The sequence below is a fragment of the Ochotona curzoniae genome, unplaced genomic scaffold (genome assembly GCF_017591425.1).
Source record: "Ochotona curzoniae isolate NIBS_2020 unplaced genomic scaffold, NIBS_Ocur_1.0 contig_2305, whole genome shotgun sequence".
NCBI classification, from domain to species: domain Eukaryota; kingdom Metazoa; phylum Chordata; class Mammalia; order Lagomorpha; family Ochotonidae; genus Ochotona; species Ochotona curzoniae.
Genome location: NW_024465411.1, coordinates 98,225 through 121,083, shown reverse-complemented (window position 1 = coordinate 121,083; position 22,859 = coordinate 98,225). Strand labels below are relative to the sequence as shown.

Sequence of the window (22,859 nt, the reverse complement as noted above, 5' to 3'; positions counted from 1 at the left end):
AAACACATCTCTAAACTAAACTAGTTATTAGGTTGGTTATTCTTTTGGCTATGATCACAATTAAGTAGAAACAACTCAGATGGTAATTTTGAGATGAGCATGAACTAGTTTGCTGCTTTCTAGTTCTATTAAATGATTATTTTTTAAAACCTATAATGCTTGAGGCAAGCACAATGATTCATTGGCTAATCCTCCCCTAGTAAAGCACCAGCACCCATATAGTCTCTGGTTTGTATCCCGGCTGCTCTGCTTCCCATCCAGCTCCGTGCCTGTAGCCTGGGAAAGCAGCCCAGAGGCTTTGGGACCCTGCATCCGTATGGGAGTCCCGGAAAAGCCTCCTGACTCCTGTCTTTGGATCGGCTCAGCTCTGGACACTGTGGCCACCTAGGGAGTAAGCCAGGGAATAGAGCATCTTTGTCTCTCCTTCTCTCTCTGAATATGCCTGTCAAATGAAAATAAATGTTTAAGAAAAATATCCCTGTTTAACACATACCTTTTTATCACATTTTTCACAAAAATATGCATTTGCACCTTCTAATAAATCCCCTTTGACATACTGCTCCAAAGAATCCAGAAGATTTTGGTGATTCCTGATGTCTACATTCAAAGTTGTAAAAGATTCTTCACACTCATATCTAAAGAAATTATTTGAGATACAATTAAAAGTTTGTTCCTCAGGTTTCTGTATGTTGCCTTTAGTTGTGAATGTGCTAAAAAAATGTATATTTTCAGCATTTATTATATCATTAATGTAAGAATGATTTAGGGTCCTTTATTTTGATAAAGGATCATATTTATATATAATCAAAATAAAGGACCCTAAATCATTTATATATTATATATTGAGTCAGCTGGAATGAAATCATAAACTGACTTACAAAGAAAAAAAACAGATATCTTAAAGAAAATATATCACTGTTAAAGAGTATATGAAAATATGATATTCTAAACAGTAATGAACTGTAACAGGTATGGAACTCAAGTCATCTTGCTATTACCTAATGATACAAGTCCTTCTGGGATATGTTTTGAGCTCTGGGCAAATTTTACTTAGTATAATAAACCATTACTTTTCTTTCATTTAAATTTTCTTAAAAGATTTATTTTTATTATTTTTTTATTGGAAAGGCGGATATACAGAGAGGAGAGACAGACAGACAGAGATCTTCTGTCCGATGATTCACTCCCCAAGTGAGCGCAATGGCCGATGCTATGCCGATCCGAAGCCAGGAGCCTCTTCCAGGTCTCCCACGCGGGTGCAGGGTCCCAAAGCTTTAAGCCATCCTCTACTGCTCTCCCGGGCCACAGGCAGGGAGCTGGAAGGGAAGCGGGGCTGCTGGGATAGAACTGGCGCCCATATGGGATCCCGGGCGTGCAATGCGAGGACCTTAACCACTGTGCCACCGCGCTGGGCCCAACCATTACTTTTCAAAAGAGACCAAAACATGAACAACTTGGTGATCAAAAAAAAAAAAAAAAATGCCAAATGCTTTTTACTGCATTCTACTTGATGAAAAAAGGTTTTTAGACCAAAAGCAGGCTAAAATAAGTGAAATAATAAGTATCTTTAATTAAGAATGAATGTGTGGAGCAGCACTGTGGCTTAAGGCTGCCAATAGTGCCCACAACCCATGATGACAATGGTTTTTAACTTCCTATCCAGTTCCCTGCTCATGGCCTGGTAAAACAGGAGGGTGACCCAAGACCTTGAGATCCTCTTACCCATATGGGAGACCTGGAAAAATTTCCAGAGTCCTGACTTCAAGCCAGCCTATCTCTGGTTGTTACAGCCATTTAGGGTGAAAAGATCTCTCTGTCTCTTTCTTTATGAAAATATTTCAAATACATAAAAACAATAATAAAACATAAAGTAAAATGGCTTCATGGGATGCTGGCATCCAATAAAAATACCACAGCTCCAATCTAGCTCCCTATTAATGCATGTGAGAAGAAGCAGAAGATGGCCTACTCCTTGTTCCCACCCTCGCCTCATAGGTGGTAGATCCTGGAAGAAACCCTGCTGAATTATGGCTTTGGACCAAGATTTCCAGCCATTTGGCCACTTAGGAAGTGAACCAACAGATACAATCACTCTTAAAGTTTGTGGTTTAAACAAACAAAGCTTAAAAACTGCAGTATTCTAATATGACAAAAAGTATAAATAAATAGATTGAAAAACAATGGTATAACTTGATAAACATTCCTTGTTAAGCAATATTACTTTTTATTTCAAATTATTTCCACTTACATATTTATGTCCTGTGTTTATATAATGGCTGGTTGTAGAAAACATTGTCTTAATGCATTTTTGCACACTAAGTTTTACATAAATAAAAAGTGAGGCTAAGCTTCAAAATAAAGCTGCAACAAAGCAAGTAGAAACTGTCTTTTCCGGACCAATACAACTGTTATTTAATTTACTGATCATCTTAATAGATCAATTTCTTTTTGTTAGATTTCCTTTTTAATATATCTTCCATGTGTTGCTTCAATCTCCAATGGCTGAGACAACTGGTTGCTGGACCAGGTTTACGTCAGGATCCAGGCACTCTATCAAGGTTCCCTATATGGATTTCCCAGTGAATTAGCAGAGCTGGAGAGAAAGTGTAGTTAACAAATATTCTGATAGGAGATGTCACTATTGTAGGTAAAGGTTTAACCTGTGTACTGGTAAGTTGTCCACTTATTTATTTACTCTTGATAGATTGTTTTGTATAACATACCCCAAGTATTAGCCAAGGCATTTTAAATGAATGAGAAATGAGCCCAGCACATTAGCCCAGTAACCTGAAGGCCTCGCCTTGCATGCACCAGGATCCCACATGGACACCAGTTTTATTCTCTACTGCTGCTCCACTTCCCACCCAGCTTCATGCTTATGACCTTGTGAAAAGCAGTCAAGATCAGCCCAAAGCCTTGGGACTCTGCATCCTTGTGGAAGACCTAGAGGAGACTCCAGGCTACTGGCTTTGGATTGGCTCAGTGCTCGCCACTGCAGCCACTTGGAGAGTGGTCCCATTCTACTTTTTATAAGTCTAACACATACTAATTTTATTTATGCTATTTTCTGAAAAGATGAAAAGCACACACTAAAAATATAATTAAATATATTCCTTTATCCTATTTTCTGAAAATATGAACTTAAAAGCATATACTTAAAACAATTAAATATTTACCTATGTGGGCAGCCTTGGCAAATCTTCTGATCAGCAAAGGAACCTCCTAGGACTTCACTTAGTATAGCAGGATGGCCTAAAGCTTTTAATGCTTCATCCAAACTGTCCACCAAAGAATTAAAAAACTCTAAAGCATCGTGTTGTTCACGGAGATTAACAGGTTCACCCCAAAGTCTGAAAAATGAATGGAGATATATATGTAGCCTTAGAATAAATATAAATTATGTACTACCAGAAAAGATAGTACAAACTGAGATTTTACCTCAAAAAATGAAATAAAATATGCACCATGTACAGACTTAAACAAAAAAGTAAAGTTCATAGTAGAAATGATTTTACATGGTAGAAGTTACCATAACTTGTTGGTGTGACAACAATTTTAGGCAATCTAATTGAACTTATGGTTTAGTCCCAACTGTGTGTATATAAAATGAGGACTAATGGTGAGGGGAGGGAGCGAGAGAAAGAATTTCAGGCTGAAAAACATTTGATGGTTTACCCATTCATCTGTTGGGTTGTTTCCATTTTGGCTATTTTGAATGCCTACACCTAACACAGATGCTGCTTTCCATTGCTTAAGGCTGTATATTACATATATTACATATAATCTATATATGAACTCGTTTGAAAATCTGACATAAGGATGATTACTTAAATACTGAAACATCAAAACAGGTCATTATCAAAATAAAGAATCCATATGCCAAAAAGTGTGATATTTCAGTGGATGTCCTGCAAGATTGTGTCTAGTTATTGGCATGTCAAGCAACATGTCTTAATATATCATCTCAGGTTATTTTCTATTTGCTTCTGTAGAAATTTTCCTTTGATTGCAAGCTGTTTGTCATGATCTGTAGAATGGCATTACTAATTTTACCCAATTAGTAGAACTAATTGTACCCAATTCTGTGACTAAACACACAACATGTGTGAGCTTATTAGGTAATAGTTAACTAATATAAGTAAAGGTGGCAAAAGATTTGTTTGTTTTTACATTCCTAATTAAACCATAGAGCTTTCAGATCATCAACGTTTCCTCTTTGCAGCCCTCATCCGGACTCTCTTTCTTCCTGGGCTTTAACACCTGATGTGGCAGCCTCCTCATTTGTATTTGTCTAGCTGGGGACTGTCTGGTAAATGAAGGATATTCCACTGCCTGTTGTAATATTCCAAATGTTTGTGTTTCTCCTCTAGTTTTCAAATAAACCTGCTACCTTGACAGTTTTTAAAGTTTTATGGTCATACATAAAGTAAGGTTCAGCTGAGTCTTAAGAGCTTTTACATTTTCAGCTTATACCAATATTCAATGTGAGTTTTGTTTTGTTCTTTTGACTTAAGGTCAAATAATTTAATTAAAACTTTTTTTTTTTCATTTTTACTGCTCTTTTCATCAGCTTCTACATTTTTGTCCTCAGTTGCTTTAGCTCTATTCCTGTTTCTGCGATTTGGATTTTTTCTGTGAGGGTTTCCCTTTCCTTATCTGGCATAAAAGGCTACTTCCTGCTCTCAAACACTGCCGAATCAGAAAATCATCCCATGTCTAGACAAGGCTATGGGGTTATGTGAGGCTGGCACTGAAAGAAGTTCAGTGGATCAGTTGCAGAAATATCTAACAGCTTTAGTTTTGGTGATACTCTTCCTCTCATGGCACCAGGTTCTGGCATCAAATACTACTGGGAACATTGTACATTTGTTGCAATCAGCTTAGTTTCTTAGTATTTGGGGTGGGGTGGGGGAAAATAATATTACAGGTCTCTTGTGATTCTGCGTAAAGTTTAGAAAGTGATTCTATGTATTTATTGTGTTAAAACATCTTAGCAAATATTATGAAAAAATATTTATTTGAGAGGCAGTTATACACAGAGACAATAAGCTCCTATCCGCCGATTTCACTCCCAAGATGGCTGTCACAGCCAGAACTGGGCCAGTCCAAAGCAAGGAGTGAAAAGCTTCCAAAATCTGTCACATGGGTAGCACGCTCATAAGGACCCAGATCTTCCATTGCTTCCCAAGATAACTTAGCAGCAAACTAGATGGTACGTAAGTAACAAAGTAATAAACTGGCATCCACAAAGAAATCTAGTGGATCAAATGTCTGCTGTGTGCTTAGACAGCAGCTTCTTCCAGGTTTCCCCACATGGATTCTGGGCCCAGGCGCTTGGACCATTCTCTGCTGTTTAGCCATGTACATTAGTAAGGAGCCGGATTACAAGTGGAATACCCATGACTTGAACCTGAGCACCTATGTGATATGTGATATGCTGGCATTGTAGATGATGGCTTAAAGCTCTATAACAGAATGCCAGACAAATGTATCCTTCATACAAAAAAAAACAAAACAAAACAAAAAACAAAACAAAACAACAACAACAAAAAAACCAGGTGTATTCTGGGTCAAGGAGTATGCCTTTACTATTTCATATATCTAAGATCATGTTATGTGTTAACAGATATTCCACTTCAGCTTTCCAGATCAGATGTCTATTTTTCCCATTTGCTTAATGGGCTCTGACTATAACCGCCAATAATACACTGAATAAAAATGATAAAAATTATACTTCGCTGTTGATCTCCAATCCTTAGTCTTTCAATAGTGAAGATTGTTTGTTTTGAATTTTTTCCCTTTTTGAGGATTATTTAACATTCAGTTTCTCTACTTTTAACAAAGGAAAAAACACAGGTAAATATGTCTTCAAACTTTAGAAGTTTATATATTAAAGGTTAATATAAATATATGAAATGACAATCAAAAAGTAAAACAAATTATTTCTAACTTTTTATTTTAGTAGGGCTCTAGATTCACACAAATGCAAAAATAAAGACTTGTTCTTCCAATTTAGTAGATATTTGAAAAGCACAAATGGTCAACAAATACATGAAAAGATGTTTAACAAGAAGGAAAATGTGGATCAAATTCATGAGACATAATTCAAATTTTTTACTTGAGTTAAAATAAAAATTATGGGAAGATAGAAAACTTTGGTGTTAATGCAAATTGTAACCCTCTCTAATTTACCAACAGAAAATTAGAATGCTACAGGGACTGAAGTATATTACTGTTCTTCAAAAAGTAAAAAGCAGAATTTGGTATTCCAGCCATTGCACTACCATGTGTACAAAAAGAAATCTACTCACTTAAACTCTATATGTGCTATAAGGAATATATTACAGGGGCCCTATCAGGAAAGATGAATACCACCTACACCTTCATCAAATAAGTGAATGGGAAAACAACTTTTAACTCATTCACACAACTAAACACCATGTAAGTGAAATATGAAAACATTAGGTTTAGTCAAAAATGCTGGACATAAAAGGCCACATATTACATTTTATGTTTCATACAACATTATAAGTAAGTGCACTCAAATTATGACAAAAGTAGTTTTTAGATGCAAAGCTTAAAGGTAGGGTTGGCTCTCTTTCCCCGCCCTTGCTATAGAACAAAAGGAAATCAATGGTTCATGAGTTTGCATCCTTGTTAACTATGTGAACATTAAAAATAAAATTTTAAAAAGTTGGTACAAAGGAATAATTCTTTAATGTGCATGGGGAGCTTCTTTTTGGGTAACAGAAATGTGAATGACTGTACAAATATTCTGAATGTACTAGCATGACATTGAAATATACCTGTCGATATGACAAAAGAAAAATCTTAAATGAATTTTATTAAGACATTCATATGTGAAGAGGGTAGGTAATAGAAACATTATTGACATAAAATTTGAGTTCAACTATTACATGGAGGAAATGACTGAAAAGACAAAATATGGTTTTAGAATATATTATAGTTTAGTATGGTTAAAATTAAAAATATAAATATACATTAAAAATAAGCAATTGATATAGCAATATGTTATGAAAATATAACTATTGCATATTATATTTGGATTTTTCTAATGTGATTAATTACAAATTATGTAATTATGACTCAAACATACAGAAATAGAAATATGTAGACAAATATCTGAATGAAACTCTTCAACGTAAAAGCAAAATGCTAAGAGTACTTTAAATGAATAAAAAATAGAATGCTGGAAAAACTATGAGGAAGAGACGGCTTAACTCAGAATAAAAACAATTGAGGGCATAGGAAAGTAAATAACATGTTTCACATGAAAGGAAACAAATATATATAAATCATTCCAATGATCTACACTGATTTGGGAAAAAATGCTGTTTTGATTGTTAAAACCTAATGTCTTCCAACTTAGTTTACTCAGTCAATTTAGAAAGATTCTATGGAATTACACAATTCATTATTTTAAAAAGATTTATTTACTGTTATTGGAAAGGCTGATATACAGAAAGGAAGAGAGACAGAGAGGAAGATCTGCCCGATAGTTCACTCCCCACATGACCACAATAGCTAGAGGTGAGCTGATCAGAAGCCAGAAGCCAGGAGCTCTTCTGGGACTCCCTTGCGGGTGCAGGGTCTCAAAGCTTTAGGCCGTCCACAAGCAGGGAGCTGGATGGGAAGCGGGGCCACCGGGATAAAAACTGGTGACTGTATGGAATCCCACTGTGTGCAAGGCAAGGACCTTAACCAGTACGCTATCCTGCTAGGCCCCAGAATTCATTTTTAAATCCTAAAATATCCACAGGACTGATAGGACCCAAGGACTATCAGTACGGGCACCAAGGACTACATCCCACTGCCAGGAGACAATGGGGAATTGGAGTGCCTTTGGAGCCCGAGAACTCTGAGGTCACCCACCCCCATCTGGATCTACCACATGGGAAGGAAGAAGCCCAAATCCTTCCTCGCAGGATCCAAGGTCATCAGAATAACAGCCAGGAGCCCTGAGTGGTCCGCAGAAACAGAAGAACAGTAAACTTCCTTCGGGGCTAGGGAGAGGAGCTTTCTCTGATCCTTGCTTAGTTCCAACTCTGGATCTCCTCCCTCTCTTGCAATGACCATCAGGGTTGCCCCAAGCCCCCCACTAAAAACAAAACAAAACAAGAAAATTAGATCAGATAGACAGAGAACAACAAGGAAAGCTTAGAAGCAGACAGGAAACGGTCAGCGTGGATCCACATATACCTTACTAGGTGGGACACAAAGATTAGTTACTTCTCACTGTGGTACTGAAATTTCTCTGCATACCCCTCCTAAAACTGTTCTGCACCTCAACTGTTGACAAATGCCTGGTTAGAGTTATAAGCCAGTTTAGACTATACTAAAATCTGTTCAATAAAAATTATGCTTCAACACTATAAACTGCTAAATACTAAAATGAAAATAGACACAGGACAGCTGAATAGTACCCTATAACCATTTAAGGTGTATAGCAGCCAGTTTTATGTAAACTAACATTGAAATGTCAATGAAGTAGTCATAGGATGTGGTTAAGAACTTGCAAGTTTTAACATGTTGGTGACTCAATTCCGTGCCAATTGACTCCATAATGTTGTAAGTTGTTGCTTATGTTATGTTGGGGCTTTTAATTGATCGAGATGCTATTTTGCCATCTCTGCCTTCAGACCAGAGATGATCTCCTCAAGAAACCACTGAATTTACTTGGACAATAAGATGCTGAACTCTATGCTTGATATATGCTTGCAATGAAAGAATCTCGACTGAATTTGAACTGTAATACTGCAACAAGGTGGAGGAATCCAACGGGGGGAGAGGGGGAGGGTATAGGGAGGGGCTGTGGGAATCCCAGTGCCCATAATACTGTGTCACATAATGCAATGTAATTAATAAAAAACTATAATAATCAATGGAAGAAAAAAGAATCATAAAATAAAATGGCATCCATCATGATTCTGAAGACCAAATTATTTTAGAGATTTTATGTAGCTTATTAATAAAGAATGATTGCTTTAGTTATATAATGCTTGATGAATGATACTGGGCCTGATAATATAGCTCTGGTTGAACTCTCCCCTTGCATGTACCAGTATGGGCACCAATTATGCATGCCAGTTTATGTTCTAACTGTCCATTTCCCATCCAGCTCCCTGAGAGTGGCCTGGGAGAGCAGTCAAGGATGGCTCAGTCTTGGGACCCTGAACCCATATGGGGGACTGTGAAGAAGCTCCTGGCTCCTGGCTTTGGATCAGTCCAGCACCAGCCTTTGAAGCTGTTTGGGGAATACCAATGGATGGAAAATCTTTCTGTCTCTCTTTTTCTCCATAAATCTGATCTGCCTTTCCAATAAAAACTACTAGGCTTTTAAAAAAAATTACCAAATGGTAACTTTTAATATCACAAAAGGAAAAAGAAACATGTCTGAAATCACTGTAAATCTGAATAGAAGGACTCTATTTGTGTCAATCTGATCAAGCGGTTGCATTTATTATACAATTCAGCAAACACTTGGCGCACCCTCTATGTAATATTTCTAAATAATTAACAGTTTTATAGTTTTAAATGGCTGAAATTAAAAAAAATCATTACATGCAATTATAATTTAAGATTATGAGTAAAGATTGTTGAAAACAGTTACTCAATTACATATCAAATATATGGACTGAGTTTTTATAATAAAGTATAGCTGAGTATCTATGACGGACCAAATGACTTACAAATAAACAAAATACAGAAAACAATACACAAAACATAAAATACAGTCTAGAAAACCTAGACAGTGGAAAACTTTGGGGGCAAGCTATGCAATTTCTTCATGTCTCATAGATGCAAACAAAATCCAAATTCGAAAATCCCCTCAAAAAAATTAAAATCCAATCCAACTTGAAAAATAAAGCAACTAAGTAAATTTAAAGCAATGGATTTTAATGATACTAAGATGTTTTAGTTTTTATTTAAATGTAATAACATATGGTACACATAAATAAAAATACAAAAATATCTCACAGCATATTTTAGTACCTTGCACTTTTACCTTGAGATTTTACAAAGCATAATATCAATATTTTTCAATAGCAAATCAGTAGTCAAAATCATGTATAATATTAATGTATTATACACGATATACTGCAATGATACTTAATACTTGTGACTGAATAATTAAATATTATTTTAACTTAAATGTAATAATATTACAGCATGCATAATTGGAAGTATAACAATATTTCCAAAATATTTCACAAGTTTTACTTTAAAACCTTGAGATTTTCATAAATCTTAATATAATTATCTCCCTATAATTTACCTGAACTGTTTCCAAAATCCTCTGGGTATATAATATTGTAGTTGAGAAGCAGCTAAGTGACCAAAGATGATCTGAAGGTGCCTTAAAACACTTATGTTATACTCCTTCCTATCTTCACTTTTATTTAATGCTGGTTTGGCTTCAAATTGATATGCAAATGCATCACCTCGAGGTTCAAGATTAACCTGGAGACCATCAAATAAGACTATGAGATAACTTTACAAGTATTGCGAAGAAGCAGAAACAAATACCAAGTAGAAAATAAATGACTTACATTATTTTGTATTCTTTTTGAAAATACAAAGTATTTTGCCTTTTGTAGCATTCAATTATCTTCTTGCAGTTTTGTTATCGATTTTATGGTTTATTTTCACATAAAAGATTTATTCACTCAAATTAGATACAGATATTAACAGTAAGTGCAATTGGAGTAGCAGAACAGACTGAAATCCAAAGGCCATAACTCTTGGGAACTACAGAGCAGAATTTCTTGAAAATCTCTCCTAATGTTTTGCTCTTTACGAGAGGTTTAAGATATAGGAAAATAATACTAGATTTCTGCCATTGAGAGCTACAGTCAAGAAAAACAGGCACTATTTCATTACAGTGTCTTCTCAGTATGATTAACCTTTTCTGCAACAACTCAACACCTCACTAATCATATATGATTTAAATTTCAACTTTTCTCTTAACTTAATCAGACACAGACAGGTGCCTCATAGAGAGACTTTAAAAAACCAAACCCAATGCCTGGTTGATGTGATGTTAAACGTGAGGACAGTGGAAAGAGGTACAATTCAAATTCTCAATATGCAATTGTTTATAACACAGGACCTAATTTCTTATCACTGCAGGAAAGAAATGTAAAAACAGAGAAAGAGTCATGTTACTTCAACTCAAATATTTTGATTTTCATTTGATTCCAATACTTCAAGAATACATAATACTAAGATGAACAGCTTGGCTATAAACTAGTCCCCAGTTGTTTTATTTTCCATTCCGGATATACTTAGGTATACTATGAAATACTAGTCTAATTTTTACTCTGCTACAATCTGCATAAAATAGCTTTGGTTCAGTCTGATTTTAATTAATAATGTTAATAGACCACTTACTATACTTAACAACTTTATTTTCTTACCATGCAGAACCATGTGAGAAAAATGTTAAAATGAAATAATCCTAAGAATGAGCAGAAATCATGAAACTGACAAATATACTATGGAGTAAATAAAATTGAGTATTTTTGTACAAATACTTAAATATTTTTACCACGTAAAACCAGAGAATTTATTTAAGACAAAGTGATAAAACATCAAAATGTAAGTTTCAATTTTATTAGACATTGCCTACTTAATGAAGTAAATACTAAATTCAGTGATCTTATGACAATTATAAAATGTAGTTAAAAACAATCGCATAAAAGTTCAAAACTCTTAGGCTAACATCTATTACAACAATTTGAAATACAGGAAAAAAAAAAATTGGTAACTGAATTTACCTCACTGTTTTGCTTCTCCTCTTCCCCACACATATCATCCTCTAAATCAGTACCTGTGCCTTCAACTACAAGAATAGTATTTCTGATAGAAGGAATCATGAATAGTTGTTGAATCACTGAATTCATGTAACAAGTAGCACCAGCATTTTTGAGTCCTACAAATCCTTCTGGTGGTCGTGGTCCAACTGGTGGCAGATACTCCCACTCAGTAAGTGCTTCATAAGCTGAGAGATAAAATGGTACTCATAGTAAGGAAATAGTCACTCTCTCTATTGGTAGTCCTGATATGCTAACAAATATTATCAACAATTGTTTCATGAAAAGTTATTAAGCTCTTCTAAAAACTGCCCAGGTCCTTATCATAGAGCATCATGTACTTTTTACTTATTTTAAAAGTATTTTGGGCTGATGTTGTAACACAGGTCAAACTTTTGCCTATGACACCAGCATTCCATGTGACACTGATGGACCCAGATGCAGTTTCACGTTCCTAGCTTTGGCCTGGCCTGGAGCTGCTACTGCAGCCACTTGCAGGGAACTAGCATATTGAAAATATCTGTCCCTGAAAGTGAGAGTTACAATGAGAAACCATTCAATCATCCATTTGCTTATTCCTCAAATGTCTGTTATAACTAGTGCTTAGCTAAACAAGACCCAGTCGCCAAGTACTCTAATGTAGGTGGCAGGATTCAACAACTTGGGTAGTCTGCTGCTGCTTTTTCCAGGCACATTAGGAGGCAGCTGGGACCAGAAACAAAGCATCCAGGACTCAAATGGGTGCCTACATGGGACATTGCTGCGACATGATAAGGTGGCTACCTTGTGTCACAACAATAGCATTCAAGTTTTTATTGCCATTGTTTTTATGTAGCTTTATTTATTACAAATTTACCTACCTAAAAATACTTCCATAAACTAAAATTATTCACTCACTGTAATCACAATGTTTAAAAACAATAATTTGTGTTAATTTGAAAGAGCTGCAGACAGTAAGACAGAGATAGAGAGACTGATTTTCCACTGCTGTTCATTTCCCAAGATTTTAATAATGGAGAGTGGGGCTGGACAGAAGCCATGAACCTCTTCTAGGTCTTGCACATAGGTGCTGGGGCCTAGCATATGGGCCATCACCTGTTGCCTACCCAGGCACATTAACAGGGAGGTGGATCACAACTGGAGCAGTCCAGAATTAAATTTGTGAGCAGCTGTACAGGGCAGCCAGAGTCAGATCTTTCATGTAAACAAATTAAAAAGCCGCAGCATTCTGTTTTAATTGCATACATCACTTACGTTCAGATAATAGTTTAGATTCATTAAAACTGATACTATCACATAGATTTGTATTTTTTATTAAAAAGTAACAGAATAGCTGCAGTCTCATCAGGAGGAGTTAGTAAGATTGAGTATTTGCAAACACTGAGAACAAACTAAGTCCATTTTATATCCCTTTCTGCCTAGCACTGAACCAGGAGCAGCACCACACTGACTTTGTATAGATCATATTAAGAAAGAATGTACTAAAATTCAAATCTCAAAGATAATAAATAGGAATAGATAAACTCTGATTACTGACAGATGCATAAATAAATGTAAAATAAAACAAAGTGAAGATACTGTATATTATTATTTGAAAACAACAAAACCAAAATATGAAAAGACACTACAAAATGAAGAGAAATGAATGAGGAAGATCTATATAGAAAAAGGGACCAAGAATATAAAATGAATTTTATTTTTACATTTGGGAAATAAATATGGTACAATGCTTCAACTGGCTAATCCTTTACCTGAAGTGCCAGTGTCCTATATCAATGCTAGTTCATATCCTGGTTGCTCCACTTCCCATCCAGCTCCCTGTTTATGGCCTGGGAAAGCAAGATCCCTGTTCCCACATGGGAGACTTGGAAAGGGCTCCTGGCTCCTGGTAGGCTCAGTTATGGCCATTGTGGCCATTTGGAGACTGAAACAGTAGACGGAGGCTCTTTCTCTGTCTCTCCTTTTCTTCTCTCTGCATAATTTTAGGTGTTCTTAAGATTTATGATAAACGTAGCTATATTTTGTTAGTGCTTATATAATGGAAGAGATTCAATGGTATCATTTTTGTTATGTTACTTACTATTTTCCCACTTCCTTCAGGAACTGAAAATAGTTACTAACCTTGTGGAACTAACGTTGCAATGGAAACGTAAAATATCACAAAGTTTTTTCCTCTTTCACATCCTTATATCTTTAAACAACTATATCTTTTTCAAAACTTAATTTTGAAAATGAAGTAACATGTACACTAGGGACTGAAAATCTTCCCAATAAGCAAATTTAATAAAAATAACTGTGACTTATTTTTTTGCTGTAAAGGAATTTAAAAATTTCATTATGGAAATAATTATATAAATTAATGTTTTATAAAACATCTGCAGAAGAATTTATTATTTTGCAAAATTTTCTATATTAAGTTTATCTGGCTTATATAATGGACTTAATTATATACTTATTAAAAATGTTATCAGTAATTGCTTAAAATAAAACAAATGGATGGCTTTTAAAATAAACAGAAAAAAAAACCAGAATAAACATAAGGACATCAACCAATATAAACTTTTTAAAATACTTACTAGTTATTGCTGTGTCTAAGTAATACATTTCAGTCAAACAGTCTACTACCTCTTTGAGATTTTTTACACAGCCAACAGCTAATGCTACAAGCAGTTCAAAACCGGCCCTGATAGTAGCTGGTGAACCACAGACTGGAACAGCCTGCTCTGCTGGCAATTCTCCATTTTTTACATATTGCAGGTAAACTTTGGATGCAGGGAAGATGAAATCATCAATTAATTCCTACAGGTTAAGAAAAGTCACTTATTATTAATAAAATGTTTTAGAAAAAGTCTCTTGAAAGAAACACTTGCATAATTTCTTGAGATTACCAAACTTTATATCCCCAAAACAACTTTTGCTTTTCTAACAAAATAAAGCCATAATTAAAAATTACTAGGTATAATTAACAAACCAAACTTTTTGTAGATACTTTAAAAACAGTAAAAAAGAAAGCTGACATAGAATATCCTTAAATCAGATAAAACTGAAAATTAAAATCCATTAGAACTGAACTTTTCTTTCAGTTTTAATATTGTAAAACTGTCAAGAATTTGGCTATGTCAATCTGTAAAGATGATATATTCCCCATTCTGAAATATGATCAAACAAAAATTTAATTTATTAAGACGCAAATCCAAGAAACGCTGCTAACTTATATCCCAAAGAGTTTCATTTGTCTTTTTATAATTACTACAATAAATTTTAACAAGTTAGGCAGATGTTTAAAAATTTTAGTAAACTCCTTCAAGACAAAGGCTTTATAAACACTATCAAAATACTGTCTCAAAAGGTAATACTAAACAACTCAAATACATCTGTAGAATTGTAATAATTAGTTTAACATTAAAATTCAGGACTTACTTTAATAAGATTAGCACCTCCTTTTTTACAACCAATGTAATACTTTTGCTCAGGAGTTTGAAAGGCCATCAACTCTTTTGTGACACCCAAGTGGCCTTCCAAAATTGATTCTTCAATACCTGTTTCACCTGTGTTTTTAACAGCATCCTGCCAATGGAAAAATATTACAGGACTAGCCTATGACATAGGTAAGGACAAATGGAACCACAACATCATACAGTCAGAGGTGATTTTAGCCATGATTTTGCGAAATTTTCCCATTTAGGTCAGAACTCTTAAGACAGACAATTTGACAATTTTTTCTTCAAGAAATAGAAACCTTCTTGGGCTTTTTATATGTGGATTAAGGGAAATTACTATAACATCGATGGATGTTGCTCATTCACTGTAGCTCTTCAGAAAAAGAGACTGTGTTTCTAAATATCAAATGCCAGGGCTCAGAATACTTGCATTGTGGTTAAGACTGGTTGGGTTGTACACATACAGTAACTAGAGTGCTTAGATTTGGGTCTTGGATCTGTTCTTGATTCTAGATTCCTACTCAGGTACACAACTGGGAAGTAGCATGTAAGGTTCCAGCAGATGAAACCTTTTTATTTATGGGAAGACCCAGATTGAGCTTCTGACTACAAGATTAATTATGCCCAGTCCCAACCACTGTAGATGTTCGGTTAGTTAAAGAACAAAAGGGAATTCTTTGATTTCAATGAATGAATTAATCCTATTTATTCCCCAGGCAGATTTCAAAAAATACTAATAGAATCAAAGGCCAAAGCTATAAAATCTAGAAACACACTCTCTTGGAAATGCTAATCTATAATATTCTGAGTAAATGTACCAAAAATAGTTCCAAAATAACAAAAATATGAGTATCAAACTTCAAGGCATTCAAACAGGACTGGTTGTGCATTCCTTCTATGAATCAGTGGTGAATTATTTGAAAGCTACAAATTCATCAAGAAAGGAATGCACCTGTTTATTAGAGTCAGGTCTGTCGCTGTCCTACAGTGATGGACTTGGTATACACAGAGCTGATAATAACACGTGTGGACTACTGACTGATGATCAATAGCCAAAATTTGTTAGGGGCATCAGACTATACACTGAGGGTCATGTAAAATTAGGGTGGAGGTATTGAGCTCATCAACAAACCCATCAACTGTTTCTATATTTATGTTTGGAAGTCCTTTTGTCTTGTATATTCCAGCAAGTGTTCTCACACACATACTGTCCACTCAACTGTTCTTATACAAATGATACCCTATCAGGTATACAAAAGGTAACCATGTGGTTGTTCTCATGCAAAGTATATTCAATCAGTCACACAAAAGGCACCCATCCAGTTGTTTATCATACAAATATTGTCCAACCAACTGTAATCCTGTGCTCGTTGACCTTCTAGGGTCACAATGTCCTTCTACAAACCCCCCTTCTGTGTTTTGTAAAATTAGGTCTGAAAGATGTAGCCATGGGAGACCTGCTCTTGGAAGAGCAGAAACATGGGAAGAAACAATATTATATATTATACAAAGATGACTTCACCAGCGACCACACACCCTATGTGCCTATCATCCCATCTAGCTCCTCAATACTTTTTTCCCAGGAGAATTACCCTCAGTTGCTGGCAGGGATAGGGGCCGGCAATCATTCTGGCTACTTCCTGCTGAACAAGAGGCAAGAAAGGGGGCCACAACAGCTAGGCATTCTCCAGGAATGCATCTAGGGGTCCCTGGTAGAAGGTAGAAAAATAACAACTTATAATTTCTCCTAAGGTAATGTTTTTGAATTTAACCTAAATCAGAATGGCACAGGAATAGTGAAAGGATCAACATTAACATCCATCATGTAACAGCTGAGTATAAATTTAACATCAAAGTTTTTATGCAGTTACATCTTGTTTAGCATTAACAATTGATGAAAGTTTTGAGGAGAATCTTAACTTACAATTTAAACTTTGCCACATATATCATTCAAGTATGATTTTACAGATTTCCATGCATTTTAGGATAATCAAAACAGTGTTACAATTCTAACAAATCATAGGAAAGTCTTAGGCAGGTGAGCAGGGACATCTCCAACAACCTAGTGAATGAGGAAGAATTTAATTCTACAGCCTATCTAATAAAATCCAGGGAAAACAAATAAAGAGCCTGACCAGTAAGTGCAGGCTGAGTGATTATAGGTTAATTGGCCTTTGTTCTAGCTGTTCAAAATGTTCTATATCTGCATCTCTCTGTCTATCTGAAAAGCCAAATAGGAAACCTGATCAGTAGGATACAAGCTGAGTGATTATCAGTTGCTGACCTTTATTAGCCTCTGTCTATCTGAACTCATTTTGGGGCTCACAAACAACTCTGATGATTGATGTAAGAGAGGGTTGGGAGCCAAGGCTAGAACTAGATAAGAACTAGAGAAAGCCTACAACTAAATAAGGGCTAGAGAGAGCTTCTCCTCTGAATCCAGAAGGAAATTTACAATCATTTTATCTCTAAATACCACCAGGGGCTCCTGGCTGAAGTTCCAATGTTACCAGAACCTATGAGCAGGGTACGGGGCTGCTTCAATGCTGTGGGAGAAATCCAACAGGAAATGACTGAAGTGAGCGTTTTTAGCCTTTGAGTGCACTTGCCTTCCTTGTGATCTTCTTGGCAGTCAGGATATACTTCTTGATGTTCTTGATGAGGTAGTTATCCATGGCTTCTGCAGCAAAAGCACATGGGAAAGCACTGGGATCTCCAGGACTAGGATAGAAGCTCCTCTTATTCTCCTGTTCCACCCTGAAATCCCCTCTTGCTCTGTACACACAACCTCCTTGAAGAGAGTGTCAGAGGTGTCCTTGGATCCCACTGCAAATTTCTATGTTTTTTCTAATGTTTAAGACCATTAATAATTTATCCATAAATAAAAAGTTACACTTAAAGTCTTCCTCAAACATTCTAAGAAGGTGGAGAATATCTCTGTACTCCTGACCTGCAGTGGAACAAGAGGAATATTAAACAATTTTAGCTTTTTCAGTTCTTAGTGGCAGTTCCACTGGGGGTTCCATCTTCTCCAGGGGCAGCATTGTGTTCAAGGGTGTTGCTGCATCGTCAAGGCCAGAAGAGCCGTAAGGGAACCCACAGTTTTTCAGAAGATCCATAGGAGATTCTAAAGAGACAAGAGCATAACCTTTGTGAAGGGTTATTGTTGCTCCAGAATACCAATTATTCAGTTGTTTTACCCATACAGGGTTTTGTAAAGTCTTATCAGAGAATGTAGAAAAATGTTTGTCAGCAGGAGTATTAATGTCCCCTGAGGCAACTTTAAAAATTAAATGTTAAGAGTGTTAGAGACAGAATATCTCTGGATGACATCCCCCCTTTTTGGTTTTTTAATAATTGATTTTTTAGGGTGTAGTGTGCACATTCAATAATAGCTTGATCTTGAGAATTATGGGAAATACCTGTAACATGTTGGATAGACCACTGTAAGCAAAATGCTTTGTGACTTTTACTAGTATATACAAGTCCATTGTCTGTTTTGATAGAAGAGGGAATTTTCATAATTGAGAAACATGTGAGCAAAAAGGATTTAACAGCTGAAGTGGTTTCAGAACTCACAGGTTATGCCAAAGAAACTTAGAAAAAGTGTCTGCAACTACATGTAAGAATGATTGTTTTGGAAAGAATGGTATATGAGTAACATCTATTTTCCATAACTGTTGGAACTTAGCCCTCAAGGATTTGCACCTGCAGGGTGAGGAATACAATGTAAAAAGGGGCACAAGTAGGGCAAGTTGCTAAAATGTAATGAACAGTTTGGAGAGGAATATGATATTTCACATGCAAATGATTGGCATTAGTGTGTAGAACACAACGTTCATGTTGGGCACTAAGAAATACAGTCAGTCTACCAGCATGAGAATTGCCAAGAGTCATAGGTCCAGGAAGAGAAGAATGAGCCCATATATGTGTAATAAAAAACGGTGAGTTGCGCTGGTGTAGCAGTTGTTGCAATTGTAAAAGTAAATGAGAAATACAAGCATTATTAGAAGATATTAAAGCAGTTACAATAGCCAAAAATAGACCAACTACATAGAAACAACATTAAGAGGTTAATTAACTTGTAATTTTTGTTTGGTTGTTGGTTATTTTTTGAACCTGTCATTGATACTGTCTCAACCCAGATGTTTCAAAGAATGGAACTTGCATTTATTTTTAACATATTGTTTACCCAATACTATGTCAATTAATTCCATAATGTTGTATATTGATACTGAGGTTTTGTTGGGGCTTTTAACTGACCGGATCTTTACTCTGTTAGCCCTTTCTTCAGACCAGAGAAGGTCTCCCCAAGAGGCCACTGAACTTATCTGGACAATAAGACGCTGGACTTTATGCTAGGCATGTGTTTGCAAGCAATGAATCTCAACTGAACTTGAACTGTGGTTATGCAACAAGGTGGAGGAATCCACCATGGGGGGAGGGGTATGGGAAGGGTGGGGGAATCCCCAGCACCTATAAAACTGTATCACATAATACAATGTAAGCAACAATAAAAAAAGAAGAAGAAGAAGAAAAAAAAGAAATGATCATGAATCCTCAACTAAAAAAAAAAAAAAGAAAAGTATAAATCATTTAAAAGGAAAATACAAGACCTTGAACAATGGAGAACCTTACCATGTTCTTGGATTGGCAGGATCAACATTATTAAAATGACCATATTTCCAAAAGCAATATACAGATTCAATGCAATCCCAATCAAAGTCCCAATAGCATTCTTCTCAGAAATAAAAATGATACAAAAGTTCATCTGAAATCACAAAAGACCATGAATAGCTAAAACTATCGTGGAAATTAGAAACCAAACTGAAGAATCACAATTCCAAGCCTCAACACATGCTACAGAGTAGTGGTTATCAAAACAGTCTGGTACTGGTACAGAAAGAGAGAAGATCAGTGGAACAGAACAGAAACACCAGAAGTGAATCCACACATGCATAGTCAACTAGTCTTTGAAAACTGAAAACAATCCAGGTAAAAAACATGGTCTATTCAACAAATGCTGTTGGGACAACTGCATAGCAGCTTGGAGAATAAAGAAGCAAGACCCACACCTGTTGCATTATACAAAAATCAGCTCTAAATGGCTCAAGGACCTAAATCTACACACAGAAACCATCAAACGATTAAAGCAAAACATAGAAAACACAGTCTAAGATATAGGAACAGGGAAAGACTTCTTAGAAAAGACGTCTAAAGCAAAGGCAATCAAATCCAAAATGAGCAAATGAGACCACATCAAACTAATAAGTTTCTGTACAGCAAAGGAAACAATTAAGGGACAACCAAGAGAATGGGGGAACATTTTTGCATACTACACAAGTGATAGGTAACTAATATCCAGGATCTACAATGAGCTTCAGAAGCACAGGGACAGCAAAAACAAACAAACAAGCAAACAGACAGACAAAAACAACCTTGTAACAAAATGGGCAAAAAAATGAACAGACATTTTTCAAAAGAACAGGTTCAAATCGCTAGCAGACATAAAAGATGCTGACTCCCTAGTCATCAGAGAGATACAAATGAAAACTACATGGAGGTACCACCTAAATCCAATGCGACTGGCCTACATTCAGAGCTCAAACAACAACACCTGCTGGTGTGGATGTAGGGAGAAAGGCATCCTCCTTCATGCTGGTGGGAGTGTAGGCTAGTACTACCACTGTGGAGATCAGTATGGAGAGTGCTTGGAAAATTGCAAATAAACCTGCCATATTACCCAGCTCTCCTGCTCCTAATAATATACCCAAAAAGAGTTAAATCTGCATGTGAGAAGGGGATCTGTAATCCTATATTTACACCAGCACAATCTACAATAGCAAAGACATGGAAACAAACCAGATGTGCATCCAAGGAAGAGTGGTTAAAGAAACCGGTGGTACATCTACTGCATGGAATATTATTCAGTTATTTTTTTACATATTTTTTATTGCATTTCATTTTATAACAACATTTCATAGGCACTGATGTTCCCTCTCTTCTCCCCTTGCCCTCCGCCCATGGTAAATTGCTTCACCTTATTGCATTATTACAGTTCAAACCTAGTCTTATTTCTTTCAGTGCAAGCATATGCCTTGCATAATGTCCAGTATTACAGCTGCACAATCTAAAATAACAAAGACATGGAAACAAACCAGATGTGTGTCCAAGGAAGAGTTGTTAAAGAAACGGTGGTACATCTACTCCATGGAGTATTATTTAGATATTAAGAAAAATGAAATTATTCTGTTTACAACCAGGTGATCCCAACTAGAAACCATTATGCTCAGTGAAATGAGTCAATCACAAAAGAACAAATACCATATATTCTCTCTCATATAAGGAAGCTATCATGGAAAGTCTAACTCCAACAGTCCAATCTATACTGTTTTTTGATTGTCTATTTGCTTTTTTTTTGGCTGTATCCCATGTGTTTTGATGTTTTTATTTCAGTTTGGCTCCTTCCCAATAATCTCTTTTCTGTAGTAGAATTCATCACATGCTCATGAAGTATATGATGGCCAGATCCAAGCAGATTTGATTTGAGACCAGGTGCCAGGAACTTCTGGGTCTCTCCCATGTTAATGCACAGTCCCGAGGCTTTGGGCCATCCTCTACTGATTTTCCCGGACACAAGTAGGGAACTAGAGGGGAAGTTGAGTAGCCAGGATATGAACCAGTGCCCACATAGCATTCAGACAGCCCCAGGGCAAGGTTTTAGTGACTGTCGCAGTCTTACAAAACAAAGAGAAAGGTTTTACAATTCTTTGATGTAGATCTGAGTCACATTGATTGTTGGTTCATTGGTTTCTTCACAATGTTTTATTGCATGAGGTACAGGCTGTTTGGGATTGAAATAATATTACTGTTTTTTGGATTGACATCATTTCATAATGCGCCACTGAGTAACCAACACAACATGAAAAAAAGGAAACCATGTGAAAGGAAAAGCCTGACTGTCTATCTTGGTGTTGAAATTTGCAATGTCGTATATAATATAATAATAACATAAAAATAATATAATATAATATATAAATAAAAAATATATGACAGAGAAATATAGAAATATATGCTATATAATATAAAATTCATGTATATGAAATGTACATGTATGAGGTTTACATATATATATTTATGTGATGTACAAATGATAAATAATTGCGGATTGTGCTTGTATGTCTACTGCAATTAGTAGATATTAATCAATGTTAATTTATATAGTTTTTAGTTTTGTGCATGCTTTTATTTCATGTGTGTTTGTTTGTGTGTGTGTTTTGATATGAGACGTTTCTGCCAGTGTGTTCTTGCTGAGAGTTTCCTGAGAGTGTCACTTACTGAGAGAGCACAGTATGGTGGAATGGACTTTAAGACTTGTAATGGTTTAAGGACTTTAAAGGGTCGATGGTGTTGTAGAAACAGTTAACTGTTGTGTCCATGACTTGTTTCAAATTCCATTCTCAAAAAGATCATATGCAATGAATTTGGAAATTGGCAAGGTTGTCTTAGGAACACATAGTAAAAATATATACTCATATATATATACATATATATATATAAATAATATATACATGATATGTATATG

At 35.7% G+C, this 22,859-nt stretch overlaps 1 protein-coding gene across 1 annotated transcript in view; it reads right to left on the bottom strand.

Moving 5' to 3' along the window:
• The window catches only part of LOC121151241 (probable ubiquitin carboxyl-terminal hydrolase FAF-Y), a 36,447-nt gene extending 18,498 nt beyond the window's left edge, over positions 1-17,949 (bottom strand). The window contains exons 1-7 of the mRNA XM_040972515.1: positions 17,884-17,949; positions 15,255-15,401; positions 14,411-14,633; positions 11,799-12,022; positions 10,298-10,482; positions 3,177-3,350; positions 494-635 (exon numbers count right to left, since the gene is read on the bottom strand). Of these exons, the coding sequence (XP_040828449.1) occupies positions 494-635; positions 3,177-3,350; positions 10,298-10,482; positions 11,799-12,022; positions 14,411-14,633; positions 15,255-15,401; positions 17,884-17,949 (1,161 nt within the window). The remainder of the gene's footprint in view (positions 1-493; positions 636-3,176; positions 3,351-10,297; positions 10,483-11,798; positions 12,023-14,410; positions 14,634-15,254; positions 15,402-17,883) is intronic.
• Between the last annotated feature and the right edge of the window lie 4,910 nt (positions 17,950-22,859).